General features: G+C 38.9%; 1 protein-coding gene across 1 annotated transcript; it reads right to left on the bottom strand.

The window, feature by feature from the left end:
* Positions 1 to 3,276: 3,276 nt before the first annotated feature.
* Gtpbp10 (GTP binding protein 10) lies at positions 3,277 to 26,579 on the bottom strand. The gene is made up of 10 exons (XM_057758873.1): positions 26,471 to 26,579; positions 23,338 to 23,531; positions 21,972 to 22,063; positions 21,336 to 21,480; positions 16,622 to 16,695; positions 14,494 to 14,546; positions 11,280 to 11,387; positions 10,514 to 10,591; positions 9,459 to 9,582; positions 3,277 to 5,947 (listed from the first exon to the last, which is right to left on the bottom strand). Exons 1-10 carry the CDS (start codon positions 26,501 to 26,503, stop codon positions 5,739 to 5,741), a joined length of 1,110 nt encoding a protein of 369 aa, XP_057614856.1. The 5' UTR covers positions 26,504 to 26,579; the 3' UTR covers positions 3,277 to 5,738.

The raw sequence follows: 26,579 nt of genomic DNA on the forward strand, positions 1-26,579 counted from the left end.
CAGGATTGTGGGGAGCCCAGGCTGGCCTTGTTGCCCAGCAGCTGGGGTTACAGAGCTGTGCGTCCACACCTGCAGTACGTTTCTAATACCGAATAAAGTGACCACTCACAGACAGGGACAGGGCATGGTAAAGAGGAACTTGTCTAGACGTGACGCAATGTTTTCTGGTTTTTAAACCTTTTAGTGTAACCATGACAACCACCACCATTCCCTCCTATCCCAGTTTTTAAGAGAAACTTGTGTCTTAAACTTTTAAAGGAATACATCACAAATTTGGAATTATAACATGAATGGCTCTTAGAAATAAATTAGCTGTTGTGGTCTATGTTTTATAGGAAAATCTGTCTGTATTCATCATACAGTTTTTACTATTGTTCCTGATGAAAATGGCACCACTTCTGGGAAAATTTTGTTTTTGAATCTGAGGTTCAATTATTACGTAGTTTTCTTATCCCCCTAACCCCCACACACACCCACAACGCAGCTGACTGGGGCTTTGGCTATTCTATTTAATCATGTTTCAGATCCTTCCAGTCAGAAGCTTTTACTCAACATCTGTCCTTGATTTAAAACAGGCTCCACATCCTGTAATTTGTGACAAACCACACACAAATAGAAATAAAGGTATATTTTAGCTATATAATTATGTTTTCTTACTTAATATAATAAAAATATACTACAGTCTTTTAAAGTCTTTTCATATATAAATAATAGCAAAATAATGTTTGATAACCAATAAAAAAATAAAGGCATTGGTTAGAAAACACTAGCAATTTTAGAAAAACACATTGGAATATGAGGTCATGAACAAAGGAAGCTTTTGTCCTTTGCTTTCAACTTTGAACACACTCAGAGTTTACAAAACAGATGGGAAAAATATTTTATCATATATTGCTTCAAAATTAGTTATAATATAAACCGCATATCCTGTTCTTCAAATTCCAAGTATTTCAAAGGTCATGATTCAGACAGTAGCTATGCTTCACATGGCTTGTATCTGGGCACTCCAAAGACTTCATTTCTATTGTAGACACTTTTAATGATATGTACAAAGAGAATAACTTCCTCTCCAGTTGTCCAAGTATCTGGTAACTATTAATTAATAAACTGTCACACGGTGAAAACATTTGAAAACTATAATTTACCCCAAATGAGTGGGTGGGCACGGCAGGGATAGGAGCCAAAATCACCCCTGTGCTTTTCACACTGGTCATAGCCAACAGAGACAGTGACCTCTGTTTCTCCTAAGTCAGCCACGGAGAATTTCCAACATTCATTCCATTTCTATCGTGTGCTTTCTATTCTCCTTCAACTAGTTAACAACAGCCATGCAAAGATAAAAATGAAACCCCTGGTAGATATGTTCCCTCTACTTGCCAAGTTCTAATCAGGAAACAAAAAATCAGAAATAAGAAATAAAATAAAGATACCTCTTTAAGGGAAAACAAAGACCTGCTTTACTTCTCATCGATTTTACAGTAAAAACTATATTGTCTTAACTGCCAAGCCCTGATGCCAACTACCACCTGCCTGGTTTAATCCCAAGTTATAAAATGTTGTAAAGCAGACTATTATTTCAAATGTCTTTAAAATTAGACTATTTGAGACTCGTAACATGACATTTCTCTGCACTTACTAACTCTTTTTGAGACAGTATCATTTGGGGCCTTAGTTGACCTGGAACTCACATGGTAGATCAGGTTGACCCCATTCGAAAAGCCCCACAGCCTCTGCTGGGATTAGAACTCATGGACCACCTGCCCATGTCTCACACCTCCTTCCATGTCCCAGCCAGCATCAAAGAGAGGAAAAACAAAAGGACCGGGAGGAAACGCACTGAAGTATTCAGCTAATACGTATGTCTAGGTGCCTAGCCTATGGTGACGTACATGTTACTCAATCAAAAATCCCCAAATTTGTTCCGTGTGTTCATTCGCCAAGGAAAGCCAGACTTAAATCAAATTTGTAGTATTCTGAAGAACTAAACATATATATTAAATTTAATACGTTCTTTAAACATGTTCCCAAATTTTCAAAATAAGGTATCTTATGTGTATTTGTATGTTGTTAATTTCTGTAAACTACAGTAAGAATGTTTATGCTACTGCTTTGAAACATTTCCATCTTATAACTGAGCACCTGTGGTGCTGGGAGTCAAACTCAGGGCACTGCACGTCAGGTAAGTGCTCTACTGCTAAGCCACACCCACAGCTACTGAAACATTAGTAATGTGGCCTCTCACTCTGTAAGTTTCTGCACGGAATGTACCTTTGCTAGCTGGCTTTTCAATCTTATCTTAAGAATTAGAAAATATTTCATGCGTTTATGGACTTCTTTTTACTTGTCGAGAGATCCTTAGCTTTCATCTCCTACATCAAAAGAATCTCTAACTTCTGTCATTGCAAGGCACCGAGCTCAGTGGGAACTCAGCTTCACTAGAGCCTTGATGGACCTGATGCAGTTCACCCCTGACATAAGTTGTCACACTATGAATCAGACTTGGCACTGAGATGACCAGTGGGTAAAGCACTTGCCCATTTAAAGGTGAAAGAAAAAAACAACTCCATGAAATTGTCCTCTGATACAGTGGTACACATGTCCCCAACACTATTTCAAATAAATAAGATATTTGAAAAGCAGACATGTCTCTTTACATAGTAAATACATATTTATCATTTAAAAGAAAAATATCTAAGAGTAGACACTTTGAAAATCCATCTTGAAAGGTAAAATGAATAGCCTTGGAAAAAACCCAAAATTTTATTTTAGGAAATGTTAAAGGCACACGCCTTTAATCCCAGCACTCGGGAGGCAGAGGCAGGCGGATCTCTGTGAGTTCGAGACCAGCCTGGTCTACAAGAGCTAGTTCCAGGACAGGCTCCAAAACCACAGAGAAACCTTGTCTTGAAAAAACAAAAACAAAAAAACAAAAACAAAAAAAAATGTACTTTTAAAGTAAATAAATTAGCCACAGTGCTGTTCTGTAAGTGAGCATGACTCAGGCCGGGGAGATGGCTCAGCCATTAAGTGTTAGGCTCACAGCTGAAATGAGTGCTTGCTGCACCATCATGAGGATCAAAGCGCAGATTCCAGCCTTCAATGTAAGGGATCCTGCAACATCTGTGAACTCCTGCTCAGAGGGCCAGACCCAAGGCCTCTCTGCACATACACACTCGAGTGCACACACACACACATGCACGCACACCTTAAATTGTTATAAGAAATCTGGTATTTCTCTTTTTATTGTGAAAAATAACAGTTTTGAAAAAAGGGCAAGTGGAATACACCCTCAATAATCATAAAATCCCAATTAAGTGGAACATCCATTTTAATAATTACACAATAAATCATGAACTGCATTAGTGGTTCTAGGCATCACTGACAAGCATATTCCTCCTCATCTTCAACAACTACATCCCTCACAAAGGACACAATCAGATTAGAGCACGGACTCCTGAATTCACCCCATGAGGCTGTCAGGTGGAACAGGGACACTGATGTGATCATGTGTAACAAACCAGGCCTCGACACGGAAGCTGGCCAGTGCAAACTCAAAGGCTTTTCCTCGGCCTCATTCCTGTGCTATAAAGTAGGCCATGCCAACTCCCTGCAGCTCAGCTATCAAGCATGGGCAGGATCTGTCTGTTTCTGGAGCCCTGCAAGTGCAACACCCTGCACAGTGCTCAATAAATACCCGTGTAATGAAGGAAAAGAGATACAAGGAAAACTAGTCCAGGAACTAGTGAGAGGTAGGTATAGAGAACAGAAACTAGAGCCAAATTGAAATAATAAACGTACCCACATTATCAAGTCAGAGAAAACTTGTCTAATCAATATACAATTAAAAAATGTTTTTATAAAAGGGATCAATTACCACAATTGTTATTAAGCACTAAATTATCAAGTGATTTTTAACAAAATGTATTATTAAAGAAAGGGGCTGGAGAGATGGCTTAGCAGTTAAGGGAACCAGGGACTGACTTCCAGCATCCACATGGCAGCTCACAACAGTAGGTAATGCCAGTCCCAGGGTATTCAATGCCCTCTTTTGATCTTTACAGGCACATGGTACACAGACTTGATTGCAGGCAAAACAAAATAATAAAATAAAATATACTATTATATTATACATTTTTGAGACATGGTCCCACTATGAAGTTCAGACTAGCCTACATCTTGTTAAGTCACCCAGGAAGCCTTCAACTCAAAACCCCCCACTTCTCCTTCCCAAGTGCTGTGGTCATAGGCCCATACCACCACAGACTACCACACTTGCCCAGGAATATTTTAAAGGTCATGAATTTGCTGCGACTTTGTAAAAATAAAGGACAGAAAAATTACAATCAACTCATTTGAGTTCTACAAAGAAGTGTAAAAATACAGGCTCCTTACAGGGCTTCCTTTGAGAAAGACTGGCAGTCTCAGGAAACAGAAATGTCTGCGGCCTCATGCGCCTATATAATGCTTAAATTTGTTCTTTGTTGTTGTTTTACAATTTTATAAAGTGAATGTGTACATTTTATAACAAATTTCACCTAAAGGAAAAATCACTATTTGTAAGTATTGTTTAAATCCTTTCAAAGGAATTAAGAAAATGCATCTTCCTGGAAGGCAGGCTCACCAATCAATTATATAAATCATTTACTCTTTCTAGAAACTTCCAATGGCCAACATGTGATACCTAATTTGAAAAACACTGTAATAAAGAGGGTGGTTGTGAGAAACTTTAAAATCTAAGTATTTAGCCATTGTTTCCTGACAGCCCCTATGACTCGACAGCCGTTAGTCAGACCAATGGGAAGAGACCCAGTCACCACCCACATCAAGATAAAATACAGGAGCTCTGTTGCTCTCAGGCTGTGCGCTAGCCCAGTTTTGGTCTTGTGGACGCTTTTTGCAAAATGAAATTGCTTTGCTGAGCTAACACTAGAAGAGGGGGAAGAAGAAAATTTCTCTTCCTGATAATGCACATATATCAGGAAACCTACTGATAAAGACTATTTTTAAAATGTGAAAACACTTTAAAATTAATTTATATTAATTTGAAATATTTTTCCTTAATACATAAAAACTATACATGCATCTTTATCATACACAGTGTTTTGAAATAGACTCAAGCTCCTTTAAAATATATTTTCTCAGATTTTTATGGTTAGAACACTTAAAACCTACTTTGTTACAAATTTTCAAAATATGATACATTGTTCTAACTATAAACCAGCTACACAACAGATCTGCAGAGCTTAACTGAAGCTTTGTATCATTTGAGCAACATCTCTTAATCTTTTATCTCCCTGTCCTTAATGATCATCACTTTTCAGGATTTCCACCTGTCTAGTTTTTTTTCTTTTTAAGATTCCACATGTAAGTGAGATCATGTGACATTTGTCTTGTTTCCTGGAACATAATGCATTCCAGGCTCATCTGTGGTTTTTTGTTTTTTTTTTAAAGATTTATTTATTTATTATGTATACAACATTCTGCCTCCATGTATGCCCACATGCCAGAAGAGGGCGCCAGATCTCATTACAGATGATTGTGAGCCACCATGTGGTTGCTGGGAATTGAACTCACAACTTCTGGAAGAGCAGCCAGTGCTCTTAACCACTGAGCCATCTCTCCAGCCCTCATCTGTGTTTTAAATAACATGATTTCCTTCTTTGTTAGAACCGACACCTTACACTAGGTTTAAAAGCTGCCCTCTCTGTAAGAGGACAGCACACTCTGGCGTGCTCCCTCTAAGATGCTCCACTGGAAACCTGCAAACGAAGCAACTGCTTCTGATGATGTGCATCGCTGTCTTTGCTGTCCTGCTGCTCCAGCGACTTCCTTACACAGCTCTTCAGCTCCTCAATCCCTTCCCCAGTAACCGTGGAGATGGGGACAATATGTTGGAACTCCACAGCCTTCTCTGGAAGCATGCTTTTTTCAAATAAATGCAGAAAATCTGAAACAAAGAATAGGTGGTTTCCACAACCTTTTTAAAAAATTAAGTAAAAATTACGCAGATGTTTGATCTGAGAAGCAAGAAACTGATAACTTAGCACCAGGAACTCCTCCCCTGCTCTGTCCTGTCTCACTGGCTCTTGGGATCTTTGTGTTAGTACTGACAATGGTGGTTCTTAGCATAGAGCAAGTACTTGGTTAATTACTATTGGAGAGATTTATTTTAAGCCAAATAAAGAACAAGTATTAGATAAACCATGACAACACTTAGTTCCCATAAAAACAGTGACATCATTTGGAACATTCTGGCTTGCTTTAATGTCCCCCAGGCACAGCATCAACATTTAAAACTGCAGCAGGAGATCGAATAGTTCAACAGTAGATTTTTTTATTTAAAATTTTTTTTTTTAATTTTACATACTAGCCCCAGTTCCTCCTTCCTCCCCTTCTCCCCCACTCCCATTTCCTCCCTTCCTACATACCATCCACTCCTCAGAGGAGGTAAGGCCTCCCTTGGAGAGTCAACTAAGTCTGGCATACAAAGTTGAGGCAGGACCCAAACCCCTCCCTTGCCCCCTATCAAGGCTGAGCAAGGTATCCCACCAGAGAATGGGGTCCAAAAAGAAGGGCAGATCACTTTATCTGAATCCAATCAATCACCTAGGGCTACCAAAGCTGCATGACTTTATCTTCTCCCTAACACCATGGCAGTGGGGTGTGAGGTGAATTGGAACAGAGAACTGACTGGATGGGTCAAGCATCACATAAACTAAAATGGGCAGACTAACGTCATCGTGGAGAAAGTCCAGGGAGACAAGCTTGAGAACTGTGGTGGCTCCTGACTACCTCATTTCTAGCACCGCCTCTTGCAAGGTCAACAAGAAACAGAACTACTGACCTGAAAAAGCAAATGCCATTAGGGAATGAACACTATTAGGGAGTACATAAGTCCCAGGACTAATGTCCTGTCTCAGGGACAGTTCTAACACGTACACCATGTGGGGGATTGATTTTCAAGAGAAGAAAAATGACCTTGGTGCTGTCTGCTCATCCTAGAATATTAAAGTCTGTTTTCCTCAATTATCAGTCCTGGAACAGAAAGGAGAACAGTATTCTTCAAAAGAGGAGGCCACTTGTCATCTGTGCCACTTCTATGTGCATGGGCCTTCTCCTAGACCCAGAAGCTAAGACCATCATTGCTACAGGATAGCCGTATTTACCACAGCCAGTTCTCCAAACTGTGGAGAGTCTCTGGTGTCTGAATCAGAACGGCCCCTGCACGCGCACACATTAGAATCTTCAGTCAGCACAAGTGGAACTCTTTGCTAGGATTAGAAGGATCAGGAGGTGTGGCCTTGTTGGAGAAAGTACGTGGGCTTGGCATTTCAAAAAGCCCAGATAGGGCCCAGTGTCTCTCATCTCTGTTTCTCTTTCTGCCTGTGGACCAGGATGCAGCTCTCAGATACTGCTCTAGGATCATGCTCCTTGCCCCATGATGATATTGGACTAAAAGCTTTCCTTCGTAAGAGTTGTCTTGGTCACAGTGTCTCTTCACAGCAACAGAACAGTGACTAAGACAGACCCCTGAGTTTCTTTATATAGGGGAAATATTTTCATTTAAGAAATTTCAGACAAATCCTTTTAGTCAGAGGATGTATTTTCTGTGTCACATAAACACAGGACTAGATATTCTTTTCTAAAAATTGATATTCTTCAGAGTTACTAAATTAATGTAGTAAAACAAAATACCTCTTAAACCTTAAAACTACTAGGTCTCAAGCTGGAGAAATGGCTCAGCAGTCAAGGGTATTGGCTGCTCTTCCAGAGAACCCAGGTTAAGTTCCAGCGAGCTAACTAACAACTGTCTGTAACTCCAGTCCCAGATCTGACACCTTCTACTGGGCATGCACAAGGTACACAGACAGACACACAGAAAAAACACCCAGACATGTATAAAATCTTAAACACAGGTAAAACCCTATTGGGTTTGTTAAAGTGCAGTGTGTACTGGAGAGACAAATTGTGGAGTTGATAAAACCTGCTCACGCTTCATGGTTAACTGTTGACTTTTCCCCCTTTGTAATGACAGGAGTGGCGGGCCGCTTCCCGCCACCCGGTTAGCTTTACCAGAAATAATTACATGGAAACTATATTCTTTTAAACACTGCCTGGCCCATTAGTTCATCCTCTTATTGGCTAACTCTCACATCTTGATTAACCCATTTCTAATAATCTGTGTAGCACCACGGGTGGCTTACCGGGAAGGATCTTAACCTTCGGCCATCTTGGAGAGGAGAGCTATAGCATCTGCCTCACTGCCTTCTTCCTCCCAGCATTCAGTTCTGTGTTCCCCACCTACCTATGTTCTGACCTATCAGGCCAAGCAGTTTTCTTTATTAATTAACCAATGAGAGTAACACATAAACAGATGACCCTCCCCCATCACCCCTTTTACCCACATTTCCTCTGTTTTGGTTTTGTCTTCTTTTTCTTAAAGTTTTATTTTATTTTTAGCTGGTTATGACGGTACACAGTTTTAATCTCAGCACTGAGGAGGCAAAAGCAGGTGGATCTCTGAGTTTAAAGCCAACCTGGTCCATACAGTGATTGTTAGGCTAGCCAGGCATACATTATAGAACCCTGTCTAAAAATAAGAAAAAATAAAAACAAACAGACCCAAGAACCAACCAACCAAAAAGATTTATTTTATCTTTAATAACGGATGTCTGGGTTACAGATATGTGTGAGCACAAGAGCCAGCAAACCCTTTTGAGGCTGGAATTCAGGTAGCTACAAGGCCCTGACATGGATGCTGGAAACCAAACTCTGGTCCTTCACCACAGCCTGTGCTCTCAATGGCTGTGACATCTCTGGGCCCCCTCCCATACCCTTTAAAGGTCCATATAAATTGTAATTCTTTATAAAACTTAACCTTTTTGGATCAAAGAATCTTTCTTTTCTTTCTCTAACTTAACTGTATCACCCATTTTGAGATTTGATAATGACTGGTCAATGCTACTTCAGTGCTTATACATTATGAGTTCAAATATAGTTTCTCAGAGTAGAAACTACCGATTTTCCTTTTTTTTTTAAAGTTAAATTTTTAAATATTCATTTATTTATTGTGTATACAATATTCTGTCTGTGTGTATGCCTGCAGGCCAGAAGAGGGCACCAGACCTCATTACAGATGGCTGTGAGCCACCATGTGGTTGCTGGGAATTGAACTCAGAACCTTTGGAAGAACAGTCAGTGCTTTTAACCTCTGAGCCATTTCTCCAGCCCCATCTACTGATTTTCTTTCCCACCAATCTTTGCTATCATTGGTCAGGATATTCCATACCTATAACCCCAGCACCTGGGAGGAGGAGTAGGAATTCAAGGTGGCAAATTTGAAGCCAGACTGGGTTACAGGAGACCCTGTCTCAAAACCTTAACCCCTTCACCAAAAAAGTCCCAACATTCTGTGATGCAGCTAGTACCGAGGAACAGAGAAGTGAATGACGCTTTACCTGCGGGGTTCTGGAGCTGCTTCATCAGTTCGTCAAGCTTAACCTGGGCATTGGGCAAGTCCATCTTATTAATTGCCAAGAGTGCAGGTTTTGTCTGCAGTTCCTCTTTGTATAACTCCAACTCCTTTAAATAAAAAGAAAAACCAAGTAATTTTATATCACTATGTATATAAATGAATACTATGGAGATATTTCTTTAATGACCTGAAAAATCTAGGGCTTATACATATCACCACAGGGCAATAAATCCCCCAAACTATAAAACCAACAAAGGAAATTCAGAAAATGCTTTTTACTAAACCATGTGAATAAGATGTTAGCTCACATGACTTCTCAGAAGCAGCTGATTTTGTGCCTAGAGCCAAATGAAAGTAACTAGACTCAACAGAGAAAAGACTCATAGGCCAAAAATAACAATTCAGTATTGTTGCATTCTCAGAAAAGGCATATGTACTTAGTAAATCTCAAAAGCTGTGGGGGTCGCTAAAGAATTAAAACAAAACAGATTGGGTAGTTTTGCTTCCGACTGTGAGTGGTTAACATGTCACTCAGTCACAGATGCTTAGTAAGCACCCAGTCTAAAGCAGGAGCAAAGAGCTGGTCATTGGTTACAGATTTGGCAGTCAAAGCTACATTCATTGTAGGCAATGGGAAATAATGGCAGTGGGTAAGATCACAAATAAGTCTCAGTAACCTTGCTTAAATGGTAAGACAAGTGCTGGGATTATAGCTTAACGGTGGAATGCTTGTGCAGCATTCATGGCTTGACCATCAGTACCTACACAAAAGGAGAAAAGAGTGAGCAGAGTTTTTTAATGGGGAATGCTTCAAGAAGAGAGACGCCAGGGCAGAAGCAAGGTCAGCTGAGAAGGGACATGGGGCACGAGAGGGCAGTACCCACATAATAATGAAAAACGGGGAATACTGAAGAAGTGGAAACAGCAACTTTGATTCTTTAACTGGATAAAATCTTTAAAAGGGTGAGTATTCTGATTACTATGTGACTCACATAAAAGAAGAACTAGCTCCAGAACACAGTAAACCAAAAAACTTACTTTTGTAAGAAGTATTATGGTTTCAAAGGCAGTTCTGTACGGAGTTACAGAAGAGAGCTGAAATCCCGAAATATCAACCTAAAGAGAAGAGAGAACCCAGAACATAAAACGGTTGCTTAGTTCTATGCTTAGCAATGTCTTCTCTCTGAATCATTTCTCAATTTACATTTTACTGGCAACTTAGTCATGAAGTGCAAGAACAGAAATTGAGTTGTTATGACAGCTATAAGCATTACTATAAAATGAGTCATTGGTGAAAAACTAGTACAGATAATTGATATTATTATAAGCAATCTCATCCATAACTTAAGCATCACCAATTAAGAATATAAGAGATACTATAGAAGAGCATGCCAAAATCTCCAGGAATCAAGTATTGCTAAGTATGGCCAAACATACACATAATACAGTAGGAACAGCATTTCCATCCCCACGCTATAAACAGTGATCTACTGACTTGTCCCTGTTGACACAGACTTACTGGAGTGATATTTATTAGTACAGTCATGTACCTAATGCCAGAGCTACATTCTGAAAACATGCCCAATGATCTTATCACGATGTGAACTTATAGAGTATGATCACATGTCTAAGATGGCTCTGATGCCACCAGGTTGTAAAAGCCTTTGATGCCTCTACAGGATGAACAACAGACCAGCAATGATGAAAGTGGGGTTTGTGTCACATTATCTTTAATTTTACTTACAAAGTATTTCTAGGGAAACCAAGCTAACTCATGTGAATATCACAGGAATGTATTACTTACAACAAAGAGCAGCTGTCTGGTTCGCTCTAAATGCTTGAGGAATTTGTGGCCCATTCCTTTGTTCATATGTGCTCCTTCTATCAGACCTGGGAGGTCGGCTACTGAAATCTAACATAAAAGTAATGATTTGTTGAAAAAGAAAAATAGATGAGAAAGAACCAAATTCAATTATTCCTAAATTTTCATATTTCATAGTTTCTAGTTAAGCACCCTATGGTACCTTTGAAATAAACATGTTAAAAGGTTTAATCAGATATCCGAATCCCGTTTTAACTCATGAGTCTACCAAGCTATAGATATTGGGGGATTAGCTTAAGATTTATTACTATAACAGTTATTAATAAGGTAAGTTTGTAATTTTCTTTTCACAAATAACTCAAATAATTAATTAATGTGTGCATATGTTTTAATGTATCTTTTGGTTTCTTTCACTGAGCAATATGAACTCAAGATCTTCTATAACTTTTCAAGGCTTCATAATCTATTAATTTTTAGAACTATTTCATTCTCCAGATGTAACAGTTTATCCGTAACCATACTGAGATGGTGTAGGAGGTCCTTCTGCCTTTGTGTTGCTTTCATTGGTTAATAAAGAAACTGCTTTGGGCCCTTGATAGGGCAGAACTTAGGTAGGCAGGAAAAATTAAACAAAATGCTGACAGGAAAAAAGCAGAGTCTAAAAATTGCCATAGACCCATCACCAGAGATAGAGGTGCTGAGACTTTGCTGGTAGGCCACCACCTCATGGTGATAAACAGATTAATAGAAAAGGGTTAAGCTAATATGTAAGAGTTAGCCAATAAGAATTTAGGGCTAATGGGCCAAGCAGTGATTTAATTAATACAGTTTTGGTTATTTCAGGTGTAAGCTAGCCGGGTGGCAGGGACAAACCAGCAGGCCCTCACATTGTAACAATTGGTGCTCCAACGTGTTCGACTGTATCAACGTAAGAATGAAGGTAAAATCAGGAAGAAGCCATGTAGCTCGCCGGAGATATGTATATTTCTGCTATTGATTAAGGTATTGTGTTTGTGTAGCTCATTTAAAAAATGTAGTGTATAATTTAAAAATATAGGTTAATAAATAGTCATCTATAATAGTCAAGTTTATAGTCATGTTAGATTTTCTAGATATATAGAGGTATATTTCAGTTATATAGGTAAGATTCTTCAAATCTTTCAGAGACCTTCAAAATATGGCATTTAAAATGTTTAAAAACTTAAGACTTTTCATAAAAGTAAAACACATCTACTCTACTTCAAGAGAAAGATGGGCACTGAAGAGTCTCCTTATGGAGTTGGTTAGCCATTTGTGCAAGAAACTGCTCTTGCCTGAACTGCTGAACTGGACATGCAGGACCTACAGAGAAATGACTGCTCAACTTGCCTAAAGGTGAGATGATCCTTCGGGGTTTCCTGCTTCATGATACCATGGGCCTGTAGGCTAAAGATGGATGCCCCAATGGTACAGAACTTTGGGTGACTGTACAGGCAGCAAGATGTCTCTGTCAATTCTAGAGTTTTAGAAGTTGCTTACAATGCACTTCCTATGTACTTAGGTAATATTTTATCCTTCTGGAGTCTTTGATCGAGTTGAAAAATTTATAGTTGTAGTTTTCCTTAGTTATGATAAAAAATAAATAAAAATATTGTAACTGTAATTCTTGCTTGATTCCTGTTATATGAAATTTTACTATGGTAATGCCTTCCTTTTTGTCTAAACAGAAAAGGGGCGGGCAGTGGTGGCACACGCCTTTAATCCTAGCACTTGGGAGGCAGAGACAGAAGGATGTCTGTGAGTTTGAGGCCATCCTGGTCTACAAGAGCTAGTTCCAGGACAGGCTCCAAAGTTAAAGAGAAATCCTGTCTTGAAAAGCCAAAAAAAAAAAAAAAAAAAAAAAAAAAAAAAAAAAAAAAAAAAAAAACAAAACTAAACAGAAAAGGGGAAATGGGGTAGGAGGTCCTTCTGTCTTTGTGTTGTTTTCATTGGTTAATAAAGAAACTGCTTTCGGCCCTTAATAGGGCAGAACTTAGTAGGCGGGGAAGACAGAACTAAATGCTGGGAGAAAAAAAGGTGGAGAAAGAGAAAGACAAAATGAAGCCGCCAAAATCAGACATGCCAAATCTTTCCTGGTAAGCCACTGCTTAGATTAACAGATATTAATTAATTAACTGATATTAATAGATTAATAGAAATGGGCTAAATCAAGGTGTAAGAGTTAGCCAATAAGATGTTAGAGCTAATAGGCCAAGCAATGATTTAACAAACATAGTTTCTGTGTGGTTATTTTGGGGCTAAGCTAGCTTGGTGGCCAGGACGAACAAGCGGCCCTCTTCCTTGCAACACTGAGATTCTTGATTGCTCCAAGTTCTTGTAATTATGAATAGAGCTGCTAGAAACACCTACGTGCAGGCTTCTTGTATAGAGAAAGAAACTCTAGGGCATAGTTCTTCCTTTATGAAGAATGTAAAGCAAACCTCAAAGCAGCTGCTTCCCCAAAACCAGAAAGCTGGAATCAGTTTCCACAGAAGCACTATAGTTTCAACTGGAAGTGCTTTCAGGAACTGGAAATTAACAATTCACTGGGGAAATACGGGTATATACTGACAGGAGACAGACCAGGAAGACAGAATTCCATAGGGATGAATAAGCACAACACTTCCAAGAACAGGAATTAAATTCTTATTTCACTCTAATAATGCTGAAAAGAATCCATACTTATACTTACCATAAACAACATTAACAAAAACCTCTGCTTTTTCCTCCAAGACCATAAACACATGTAAATATAAAAGTCCTATGTCTGGAGAGATGGCTTAATGGCTAAGAACACATACTGTTCTTGCAGAGGATCTAAGTTCAATTCCCAGCACCCAAATCAAGCAACTCACAACTGCCTGTAATGCCACCTCTAGTAACTGATATCCATCTAACCACACACACATAAATAACAATAGTCAATATTTTGTTTTGTTTTTAATTTGTTTTTCGAGACAAAGTTTCTCTGCAGCTTTGGAGCCTGTCCTGAAACTCGCTCTTGTAGACTAGGCTGGCCCCAAACTCACAGAGATTCACCTGCCTCTGCCTCCCGAGTGCTGGGATTAAAGGCATGTGCTACCACCACCCAGCAATAGTGAATATTTTTAAAACTCTTACTACCAAAAAACCCCTAAAACTTCTAAAGATGTGTGTGTTTTACTTTAAAAATACCAACCTGTTTGAAATCATTGTATATAATCTTTCCAAGTTCAGGCTTTAGTGTTGTAACTGAAAGGCAAAAGGACAGCAAATTAGGGAAAGAATAAAAGACGAATTCTCTAGAATAATGTCAACATTGTATAGAATGAACAGTATCTTCCTTCTGAATATTTAATCCCACTTTAATTTGCTGAAATGGAAACTACAGTTATCTCTATCACTCACGCTGTATTTTAAAAAGACAGAGACTTCTGTTCTCTGGCCTGAAGTCCTCCTGTTCCATGGCCAGGGGCAGCTGGAGAATGTTTAGAGGCTCAGAATTTAGGTTCTGATCACCACCACTGATTCTGCAGTAAAGATTTTCTTTCTTTTCTCCTTAAAATTGCATTATCTTTATGTATGCATTTCCTTACTTGGGGAGGGCTTGTGCATGGACGGGTATGCATGTGGGGTCAGAACAACCTCCAGATCTCAGTTCTCTCCTTCACCCAAGGTAAAGAAAATTCAGATTTTAATGGCAAGTACCTTTACCCACTAAGCCACCTCACAAGGCCAAGTAAAATTTCTCTAGTTTGTTCTCATCTGAGTTGTTCTTATGCCTTACCATTTTGTACTAGCTCTCTCCTGGGATTGTTTTGTCCTTCCTTCTGTCATGGCTAATCTGGCCTGCACTGACAAACCTGGGGAAGGGGAACCTCAGTTGAAGAGTTATTGGCCTGTAAGCATGTCTATATATGTCATAAATATATGTGAAATGCACATACATATATATCACATGTATTATATATATTTAAGATTGTATATAAACATAGATCTTCATATACAATATTTAACTTGCTAATTGATGGAGAAAGGCCTAGTCTACTGTAGGCAGGGCCACCCCTGAACAGGTGGTCCTGGGTTAAATAAGAACAGCAGCTAAGAAAATCAGAGCAGCAAGCCAGTAAGCAGCACTCCTCTGTGGTCTCTGCTTCAAGCTCCTGCCCTGAGGTCTGCAGTGGCTTCCCTGGGTGATGGGTTATTACCTGTAAGTCAAATAAACCCTTTCCTTCCCAAGGTGATTTGCCCATGGTGTTGACCACAGCAAGAGAAAGCAAACCATAATACCTCCATTCTTCTTCTAAGGGATCTCATGTTATAACAAACACTGATCATGTAACTAATAGCAATTAGCTCAAAAGTAACCACTTCATCAGGTTCTAAGTTTTGAATGGCTCAATATTATTTTCCAGATTAATGCCATTTGTGCTTTTTTCTTTAATAATGGCAAATATTCTATTAGATTTACTTAATACCATTAACCTACTCCTTCATTGTATCTCACCAATCTACTGCACTGTCATACTAACGAGATTTATTAATGCTTTGTGCCGATCAATTCCTGTAGTATAGGCTAAGAGAACTTTCAGAAAGTTCTATTCTATTTTATTCTTTGCATGTCTTCCAAATATTCTTAAGATATTTAATAAGGTAAAAGATAACCCACACAGTCTATGCAATTTCATCTGATTTTAATCTCATTTCTCTGTCTCTTACTCCATTTTCTCTAGACAAACTTCCTTGTAACTACTAAGCTGTGTCCAGGCTGTTCTCATGACCTAAAGGTCCTTTACCTCTGAGGCACTGATTAATCAAATTATTATTCATATATCAGCCAAACACATTCTATCAAGAAGGTCTACACTTACCTACACTCTTCAACAGAACACTTTTATTCCCTTTCATTTATCAGTGAGACACACACACACAAATGCACACATTCTTTTCTCCCCTAGTATATGTATAATTATAATAGTCTATAAACATAATTGCTGGTTTTGCTTCTCAGTTTTCTGGCAGTTTAGCCTAATATGATTCCTATACATAAATCCTTATAAAATTAATAAAAATGTTCATCTCGGTTTTCCCAGTATTTATCAGTGTGTAAACCAAATAAGGGCCTGTGCAACAGAGAAATAAATGCAGCAAAGTTCCTCCTAAGGAAAGGAAACTTGTGTGAGGACTGTAGTGGCCTGAAAGAGTAAGAAGAAAAGCATGGAACCTAACTGCTGGAAGCTTTCAAACTAAAGCTAACTTCAGAGCTTTATTATTCTTATGTAAAGAAAACTTACCCTCATATATTAAAATACATCAATTACACTTACATGCATAATCTGCAATCACAGGTGTTGCATGGGAAATCCGAGTCAGTAAAGAGGATTTTCCAGCATTTGGGAATCTGAAATGACACATTATATGTATGTGTGTGTTATAACAACATAAAGCATATGGCCATTATAACAAATACCAGAACTACTAATATTTATATATTTCTGAATTCCCAATATTTCAAGTATTTACTGCTTTAGTTGGTGGCGTGAACCTGGAGAGTGGGGCCTAAAAGTGAGATGGATTAAAGTCTCATGCAATAGCCAACTTTATTCAAATATACTCTGAGAGACAGGAAGCATCACATGTGTAAGGCGTCCAACACAAGGGCAAGCCACATGCGGCAACACCAGGGTTTCCATAGAGACACAGGAATAACAACTCAGGTCAGCTCACTCGTGTCCTACACCTCAGAGGAGCAGGAAACACACTCGAGAACAGCTCTGTGCTCTGAAGACAGAGGTCACGGACTCTTGGCTTGTTTTCTTGGGGTTTTCTCACATGCGCTCAGAACTCTCCTACAATATCAAGAAATAGATTTCTTGCCCGGTGGTGGTAGCACATACCTTTAATTCCAGCACCTGGGAGGCAGGAGGCTCTCTGAGTTCATGACCAGCCTGGTCTTCAGAGCTTACACACAGAAACCCTGTCTCAAAAAGCACCCTCTCAAAAGAAGTAAATTTCTTGAATATTTCTGAATTAAGATTAGAATATGGAGTACAGCTCAGTAGTAGAATGTGCACTGTGCACTTGAGAGGCCTGTGAGTCAGTTCCTCAGTCCTTCTCCACAGAAGATCATAAGTCCAAAATAATAGAACACTTGAGAAAGTACGAATAAAGATATGAATTTAAGAATTAAAAGAGTGGAGTACCTGTTTTTTGTTTAGTTACATAAACAAAATAAATAATTCAGGGCTGGAGAGAAAGGCTGAGGGTTAAAAACAGTTTGCACTGCTTCTGCAGAGAAGACGAGTTTGGTACTCAGCATCCATCCTGGGCAGCTCACTAGTGTTTGCATGTGACCGCAGCTGCAGAGGGACCTGACACCTCACTCCTCCACATGCACTGGACTGACATGCTCACACCCCACAGACACATGTGCATACACACAACTACAAACGAGTTCTTGGCGCTCAAAACCTTGCAATTCACTATCTCTCTTTTCTTTTAAGTAATTAGTCTTTCTGTATACGGGTGTTTTGCTTGTATCTATATGCCACATGTGTGTCTTGTGCCTGCTGAAGCCAGAAGAGGAAAGTGGAGCCCCTGGGTGTTACGGAATGATGGGAATTGATCTGGGTCCTCTGGAAGAACTGCTGGTGCTCCTAACTGCTGAGCCAGCTCGTTAGCCAAACACTGACAAAACAGTATTTAATATTTTTTGGATTATGAACATTTTCAAACACAGACAAAAATACAAAATTAAAAAACATAGTAATACACTATTAACAAATATTTTTTACTTTTTCAAAAAAATTGAGATAATAAAATTAAAATTTTTATTCCTTGCTTTTTCTCCTCCCAAAGAGTTCCATATACTCCTTCCCACTCTCCTTCAAATTCATAACCTCTTCTTTATCTGTTATTTCATGCATGTGTGTATTGTGTATATACACACACACACACTCCCAGATATAACCTGCTCAGTCCATATAATGTGACTTTTATGTCTGTGTTCATGCACACAGTAGTTGCTTAAGTTTCCAGTACCAGGCATGTTATCCCTCTTGTTAAGAATGTCTTAAGTCTAATCAGAGAGTTGCTGGTTCCTGCCAAGGTATGCAGGCCACCATTGCTTCCTTAGGGTTACGGGGCCATGCTGCTTATTGATACGGTTCATAGGCATCAAAGCTTGTAGAACTGGGTTGTCTTCCTCCTTTGGAATCTTGCATGCTGCTTTCTGATTCCATGAAAGCTAATCCTCAGGGAGCAGGCATTCAGGTCAGTTGCAGCTCAGGGGTCTCCAATTTTTAAAATCTGATTGTTTGGATACAAATTCAAATAAAGCTTTGGCATTACAATTAGCAAGAGCATCTCTGAAATCTCTTTTTCATATGTTTTCCTTCTCTTTTGCAATTTATTTTGTTTATATATTTTTTTAAAGATTTATTTATATTGGGCTGGAGAGATGGCTCAGTGGTTAAGAGCACTGCCTGCCCTTCCAAAGGTCCTGAGTTCAGTTCCCAGCAACCACATGGTGGCTCACAACCATTTGTAATGAGATCTAGCACTGTCTTCTGGCCTGCAGGTATACCCGCAGACGGAATACCGAGAATACTGTATACATAATAAATAATTCTTTTTTAAAAAGACTTTTGCTTCTCTTTTGCAATTTATTTTATTTTATATTTTTCTTCTTTTAAAGATTTATTTATTATTTATACAGTGTTCTTCCTGCATGTCATAGGAGAACACCAAATCTCATTATAGATGGTTGTGAGCCACCACATGGTTTCTGGAAGAGCAGTCATCTCTCAAGCCCATACAATTTATCTCTAAAGAAACTGGGTCATTTGTGCTATAAAGTTTCCTTTCCATAGTTCAGAATTGTCTGCTGCCAGTCGAGCAGTGATGGCACTCGCCTTTAATCCCAGCACTTGGGAAGCAGAGGCAGGCGGATCTCTGTGAGTTCGAGACCAGCCTGGTCTACAGAACTAGTTCCAGGACAGGCTCCATAGCTACCGAGAAACTGGTGTAGGAAGTTCTTCTGTTCATGTGTTGCTTTCATTGGTTAATGAATAAACTGCTTTGGGCCTGATAGGGCAGAACTTAGGTAGGCGGAGAAGACAGAACTGAATGCTGGGAAGAAGGGCAGAGTGAGAGAAGCAATGGATGCTTGCTCAGATGGACGCTGGTTAGAATTTCTGGTAAACCACTGGCACGTGGTGATACACAGATTAATAAAGATAGGTTAAACTAATATGTAAGAGTTAGCCAATAAGAAGTTAAAGCTAATGGCCAAGCAGTGTTTTAATTAATACAGTTTCTGTGTGGTTATTTCACGGCTAAGCTAGTCAGGTGACTGGGAAGAACAAAGGGGCTCTCCTTGTAACACTGTCTCAAAATAAAATAAAATAAAAAATAAAAATAAAAAGATAAAAATGAAATTTTCTGTAGCAATGTCCACAGCATCATTTAATATTCTAATATACTCCTTTGCCCTGATTCTATAAGCTTTATTCCTCTAGAGAATCCCAACTAATACAGTATGCCTTGAGGTTGGTTTTTTTTTTAAAAGAATATTTCCTAACTGACTGACTTTCTTTTAAACTGCATGACATGACATTAAGAACAACTTTTCAACAGTTATTATACAGCTTACCCAGCCAACTTTCTAGTGACAAACATTTACATAGCTTCTAATTTTTTGCAATTATAAATAACTGCAAAAATATGTATATTACAGTCATCAAAAGGTCTTCGCAATGGCTCAGGGGGTAAAGTCTGACTTCTGTTTGATCCCTAGGATTTACACATGTGCTGTGGCAATTGCACACTCAGACATATATACACAAACACAAATGTAATAAAAATGCGTGTACAACTGGAGAGAATACACTATTAACTGATATTTTGGAGTGGTAAGATTAATAACTAAATTATTCCTTTATTTTCTCTCTGTAAAAAATTGTATGCATTGTCTTACTTTGTTTCTAAAAATTTAAACATGGGGCTGGAATAATGGCACAGTGGCTAAGAGCACAAGATGCTCTTCCAGAGGACCTGGATTCAATTCTCAGAAACCACACATATGCCTTCTTTTGGCCTCAGAGGATATCAAGCATACAAGTGGTACAGAGATATACATGAAGGCAAAACGCCATACATATAAAATAAAATAAAAACTAAACAATATGGTGACTATCTTAAATCTTTGTATCTTTGTTGTAATAAGTGCTGCGGGGCTGCGTCCCAGGCACCCGACCGCCCGCATGGCTAGCTTATGCCCCGAAATAATTACACGGAAACTGTATTCTTTTAATCACTGCCTGGCCCATTAGTTACAGCCTCTTATTGGCTAGCTCTTACATATTGATCTAACCCATTTCTAATATTCTGTGTAGCACCATGAGCTGGCTTACCAGGAAAGATCTTAACCTGCGTCTGTCTGGAGTGGGAGAATCATGGCGACTCACGACTTGGCTTCTTTCTCCCAGCATTCTCTCTGTTTACTCCACCCACCTAAGGGCTGGCCTATAAATGGGCTAAGGCAGTTTTCTTTATTAGTTAACCAATGAAAGCAACAGATAAAATACAAGAACCACCTCCATCATATCTTTAATTTCTTTATTAAAATAAATTTCTACATGAGTAAATATGGGTTTAAAATACATGATCACTTTAAAAGCTTTTGACTTTACTGCTAAATTTCCCTTAAGGGCCCACTCTGTATTAAGTACTAAACAAGAGCATTAAGTAAAAGAATTAAAATAAGAGTCACTTAAGAAAACATTTCCTAAGGACCCATCTTACCTGCCACCACCCACAGGTTCCTTCTGTCATTTACCTAACCTCTCTACCCAGCCAGATCTCCTGCTTCTGCCTGCTAAGTCTCCTGACTTCCTCACTCATGACTTCTCCCCAACCAGCCACAGGTAGCCTGGGTCACACATCCAGTGCTAGCACACACACTTCCCTAAATTATTGTTTACATTTATTTTGTAGTATTGGTCTGTTTGAACGTTTTATAAGAATATAAACGATACTTACCCTACTAGGCCAACATCAGCTATAACTTTTAGGTCAAGGTGAATTATTCGCTTCTGGCCTTTCAAAGGTAAGAAATTTGTGTGTAATTTACCACCAAGGCCACCTTTAGCAACCAAAATTCTATCTTCTTCTTTATTGAGTTCTCCTTTAAGAGGAAAGACAACAAATATTAGTAAGTAAAACCAGTAATATGTTGTTTTGTTTTTGTACAAATACATGTCAAGAAATTCCAATTGAGAAATCTAATAGGCTAAACTTAAGATTTAATGCCTTTATGAAAGGTAGCACTTTTAAAAGCAACTCCCTGGGGCTGGGAGCTCAGAAGCAAAGTGTTTGCCTACTGTGGACACAAGGCAAATAAATACTGACCCCAGAAAAACATTCTTGTAAGCAGCTAAAGGGGAGCTGATTAATATGTTTTAAAACTAAGTATCCTTACTTCTTTAAAGTCATGTTAAATCTAGCAGGAAGTTTTAAAATATTTTATGTACATTTAAAAAATATTTAATAAGCCAGCAGCTAAAATAATAAATGTTAAAAATTTTATTCTTTAATTTATGAAGCTACTATACTGTTTTCTGAATTATTTTGGAAACTGCTCACTTCTCAGCAGCTCAGAAGCTGCAGCACACCCACCTATAACTCTGCCATTTTCATCAGTTACTGAAACACCCATAGGCACAGGAATTTCACAGTCTTTTCCTTTGGAGCCTTTCAGTGCACTAACTCTACAAAAAAACAAAACAAAAAAGAATCACAAAATTAAATGACTTACAAAGGCAACTAGCAATAAACCCTTCTCACTAATACAGTTATTAAAAGGTTAAATACTAAAAAGAAATTATTCTTTTTTACATTTTATACTGTGTACCATAAAAATAGAAATAAGTCTTTACCAAGTTAAGCACTAAAAATCATTTCAACCTGAAATGAATATACTGTACATTTGAAATATAAATAATGATTGCTACAATACAAAGTAGAAAACCCCAACAAACCCATTATGAATCTTCTAAAAAAACTGACCATAACTGGCAGTATGTAAATCTTTTTATTTTTTTATTTTTTTTTGGTTTTTTGAGACAGGGTTTCTCTGTATCTTTGGAGCCTGTCCTGGAACTAGCTCTTGTAGACCAGGCTGGTCTCGAACTCACAGAGATCCACCTGCCTCTGCCTCCCGAGTGCTGGGATTAAAGGCATGCGCCACCACCGCCCGGCTCGGTACGTAAATCTTACATGAAAATAAGTTGGTATAATCTTCTAACAGTAACTCCACTTGTAGTAATTTATCAAAAAATTGAACATAAGCATATGAATTAAGAAATAGGGTCACTTATTGTAGAGAATATCTACACAGGATATCAGTCATACATTGCGGCTAAAGCAAAAACAAAACAAAACAAAACAAAACAAAAAAACCCAGAACTGACAGTTGCCTAAAAGCTGGCAATGATAAAATGTTAATCGTGATACTGTGACACAGCTTTCTGAATAAATGTTAATCTCGACACTGTGACATACAGCTTTCTGAATAAATTTTAGGCATGAAGGGCTAAGGAAAAAGAGGGAGCTGTAAAATATTGTGCTCTTTCATCTTATTTCTTTATGCTGGATTTTATACACATACATATAATTATTATTTATATAAACACAGATAGCATTAGAAAAGTTGATTCAAAGCAAATACTGGTTCTATTTGGGTGGAAGAGTTATCAAGGAAAGACTTCATGGTGGTGAGCTGCAGTGGCACTGGGGAAGTTTCGCTCAAGGTGAGTTTGGAGAAAAGTAGGGATTCAGATAACATCCATTTTCAGAGAGGAAATGCAAAAGGGACACTGGGAGAATAAGCAGATAAAAGTACAAACCATCAAAGCAGTCATGTGAGACTTTTGCTTGTTTGGAATCACAAAAAAATAATTTACTTTGAGTTATTAAGTTCTGTATTCTGTTTCCCCAGGAGGTTTGCTTTTCGTGAAGCTCAGATCATTCCACAAGTACTTACCGACTGTTAGCTCCTCCTCCAGCCACAAAGCGTTTCTGAGGATATTTGTTCTTAAGTTGTTTCAAAGTCATATGTTTATGGGCTACGACCCAGACGTCACCACCTCTTCCACCTTCTCCACCTAAACGAGGGTAACCCATTCCACCACTTCCTCCCTTGGCGAAGATTCTTAGGTTATCAATGAAATTTCCATACTAGAGAGAGAGAGAGAGAGAGAGAGAGAGAGAGAGAGAGAGAGAGAGAGAGAGAGAGAGAGAGAGAGAGAGAGACAGAGAGAGAGAGAGAGAGAGAGAGAGAGAGAGAGAGAGAGAGAGAGAGAGAGGATATTTATACACCAAATGTTTTGATCAATTTAAAGGTGCTGGTTTCATTATACTGAGGCTTCTTTTAAGAAAGAACCAAAGGTTTTTATATAAATATTGCAGAGCCTTTCCTTAGATCACCTCCCTTTCCAATTCCCCTTTCTTAGGATTGATTGCTTCACTGATCCTCAAGGGCTCTGCCCTTTCTCCTGTTTAACACTCTAAACTCTCCTGGGAGAACTTAGTAGGTACCAGCAACTATCCCCCAGGAAAAACGGAAGTATTTACAAGATTAAGCCAACTGAAAGGTGGGAGTGTATTGCACTTATATTTGAAACTCTTTAAGTAACTTGATGGGTATCAATTGAATCGATGTCCCCTCCAAAAAAGAAATGTTATAAAAGCAACAATAAAAAAATCTGTTTCCATCCTTAGTCATCAGAGAAATGCAAATTAAAACAACTCTGAGATTCCATCTTACACCTGTAAGAATGGCCAAGATCAAAAACACTGATGACAACTTATGCTGGAGAGGTTGTGGGGAAAAGGTAACACTCCTGCATTGCTGGTGGGAATGCAAGCTGGTACATCCCCTTTGGATGTCAGTGTGGCGATTTCTCAGAAAATTAGTAAACAACCTTCCTCAAGACCCAATAATACCACTTTTGGGTATATACCCAAAGGATGTTCAATCGTGTCACAAGGACATGTGCTCAACTATGTTCATAGCAGCTTTGTTTATCATAGCCAGAACCTGGAAACAACCTAAATGCCCCTCAATTGAAGAATGGATAAGGAAAATGTGGTACATTTACACGATGGAGTATTACACAGCAGAAAAAAAATGACAGCTTGAATTTTGCAGGCAAATGGATGGAGCTAGGAAACATTTTGAGTGAGGTAACCCAGACACAGAAAGACAATTATCACATGTACTCACTCATAGATGGTTTTTAAACATAAAGCAAAGAAACCCAGCCTACAAACCACATCCCAGAGAACTTAGACAACAATATGGACACTAAGAGAGATTTACATAGATCTAATCTACATGGGAAGTAGAAAAAGACAAGTATCTCCTGAGTAAATTGGGAGCATGGGGACCTTGGAGGAGGGCTTAAGGGGAAAGGAGAGAAGCAGGGAGGGGGAGCAGAAAAAATGTAGAGCTCAATAAATATTAATAAAAAAAATCTGTTTCCTCAAATCCTGATCAAAGTTGATTTGTTCACTGAACAAATGGATGGCTTTTGGCTGTAATTGTGGCTTTCCCAGAAGCCTAACTTTTTCCAGTACCACTGTCCTCTTACAACCTGGACTGTTCACCTCAAATGGTCTTTCAATGTTTCATCATTTCTTCTTAATGCATCCACTACCGTGAGACAAGAGCTCTTTTCTTTTTCTCTTAAGTGAAGCTGATGTCTGTATTTCCCTCTACACAGAAACAATCATGACTTTGGGGTTTTACTGCTTATGAAATAACGTAATACTCACAGAACTGTATTCAAGTCCTTCACGCTATCACTAGAGTATTGTTTATTGGTTGTAACTTTCCCCTTCCCCTCCCCTTGCTCTTTTCTCGGCAATGCTCTGCTCACTCTCTGCCACTGTATTCGTGTTTCTCTACTTAGATCATTTGTTCTTTTCTATCGTAAACCCACTTCATGGTGTCAGACTGCCAATGTATCCTCAAATTACATAACTAAAATATGGCTTCACATATGGTTTTATGATCTGAGGCATCCTTGGACTGTTGCTCTCATTGGCTTTTACTCACTCTGCCTTTGCAGGCTTCCTCAGAAACTGGATTACGCTGGAAATCTTATTCTGCACTTAGTGTCTCTGGTTCCCTCACTAAATTTGCACTTTTTTTTTTGGTTTTTTGTTTTCAGAGACAGGTTTTTTTTTTTTCTGTAGCTTTGAACCCTGCCCTGGAACTCACTCTGTAGCCCAGGCTGGCCTCGAACTGAACTCAAAGAGCCAGCCTCTTGTGTCTGGAGTGCTGGAATTAGAGGCATACACCACCACTGCCTGGCTAATCAGCGACTTCTTATAAAAATCCTGTGTGTTAATCCCAGGCTTTCAAATTACAGAGTAATTTCTTAAGTATCCACATTTTTTATAATCTACGATATTTTGATAACCTGCAAACTTTTAGGTATCCGAAATAGCTAGGAACTTAGAAAAGTGAAGATTGACCACCCTGGTATAGCAATATTCTTGGTAAGGACTTTTAAAGCTGTGTTCAACATGTGACTTTTTCTTTACTTTCTGGATTAATCAAATGTATTAAGTATCTTACAATGGCTGTTAGTAGCAGGGAATGGCTTAAATAAGATGTCTTCTAGTTTCCAAAGGCCATTACTAGTAAGTCGATTGTGATTTATTTTTTTAAGTCGAAACAGCTGGTTGCGAATTGTTATGAGAATGGATTCTAAAACAGACACTACATAAAAACTAAAATCTCTGTAGGAAGCACAACAATTACACACTTTTCGTTTCCAGAAAAATCTTCAGAAAGATATGAAAAGCAGAACAAGGGAGGAAAAACGTATAAGAACGGGTTACTTTATGAGTACTACTTTAAACAAGCGTGAAAACAAACAAACAAAAAGCAAAAGTCGCTGTACACCACGTACACCGTAAAACCGTGTCTAAACTGCAGCCAGGTACCCCAATTTCCCTCCCACGTGCTTTGCGGAATTTTCTAGCCATTCCCCAAAGCCGGACCCAAACAGGCCTAGCCACGTCAAGGGGCACGTGAGGGACCTGAGGAACGACAACCCGGCAGAGCGGCGACAGACCCCCGCTGGGGCAGGGCCCACGGCACGGACCTTTCTCAGCCACGCGCAACCGCAGCGCACCATGACCGCGAAGGGGCGGACTCGCTCCCGCAGAACCCGCGCCGACTCGGGGCGGGCGCGCCGATGACGTCACTGCTGG

Source organism: Chionomys nivalis, chromosome 26 (assembly GCF_950005125.1).
Source record: "Chionomys nivalis chromosome 26, mChiNiv1.1, whole genome shotgun sequence".
Lineage (NCBI taxonomy): Eukaryota > Metazoa > Chordata > Mammalia > Rodentia > Cricetidae > Chionomys > Chionomys nivalis.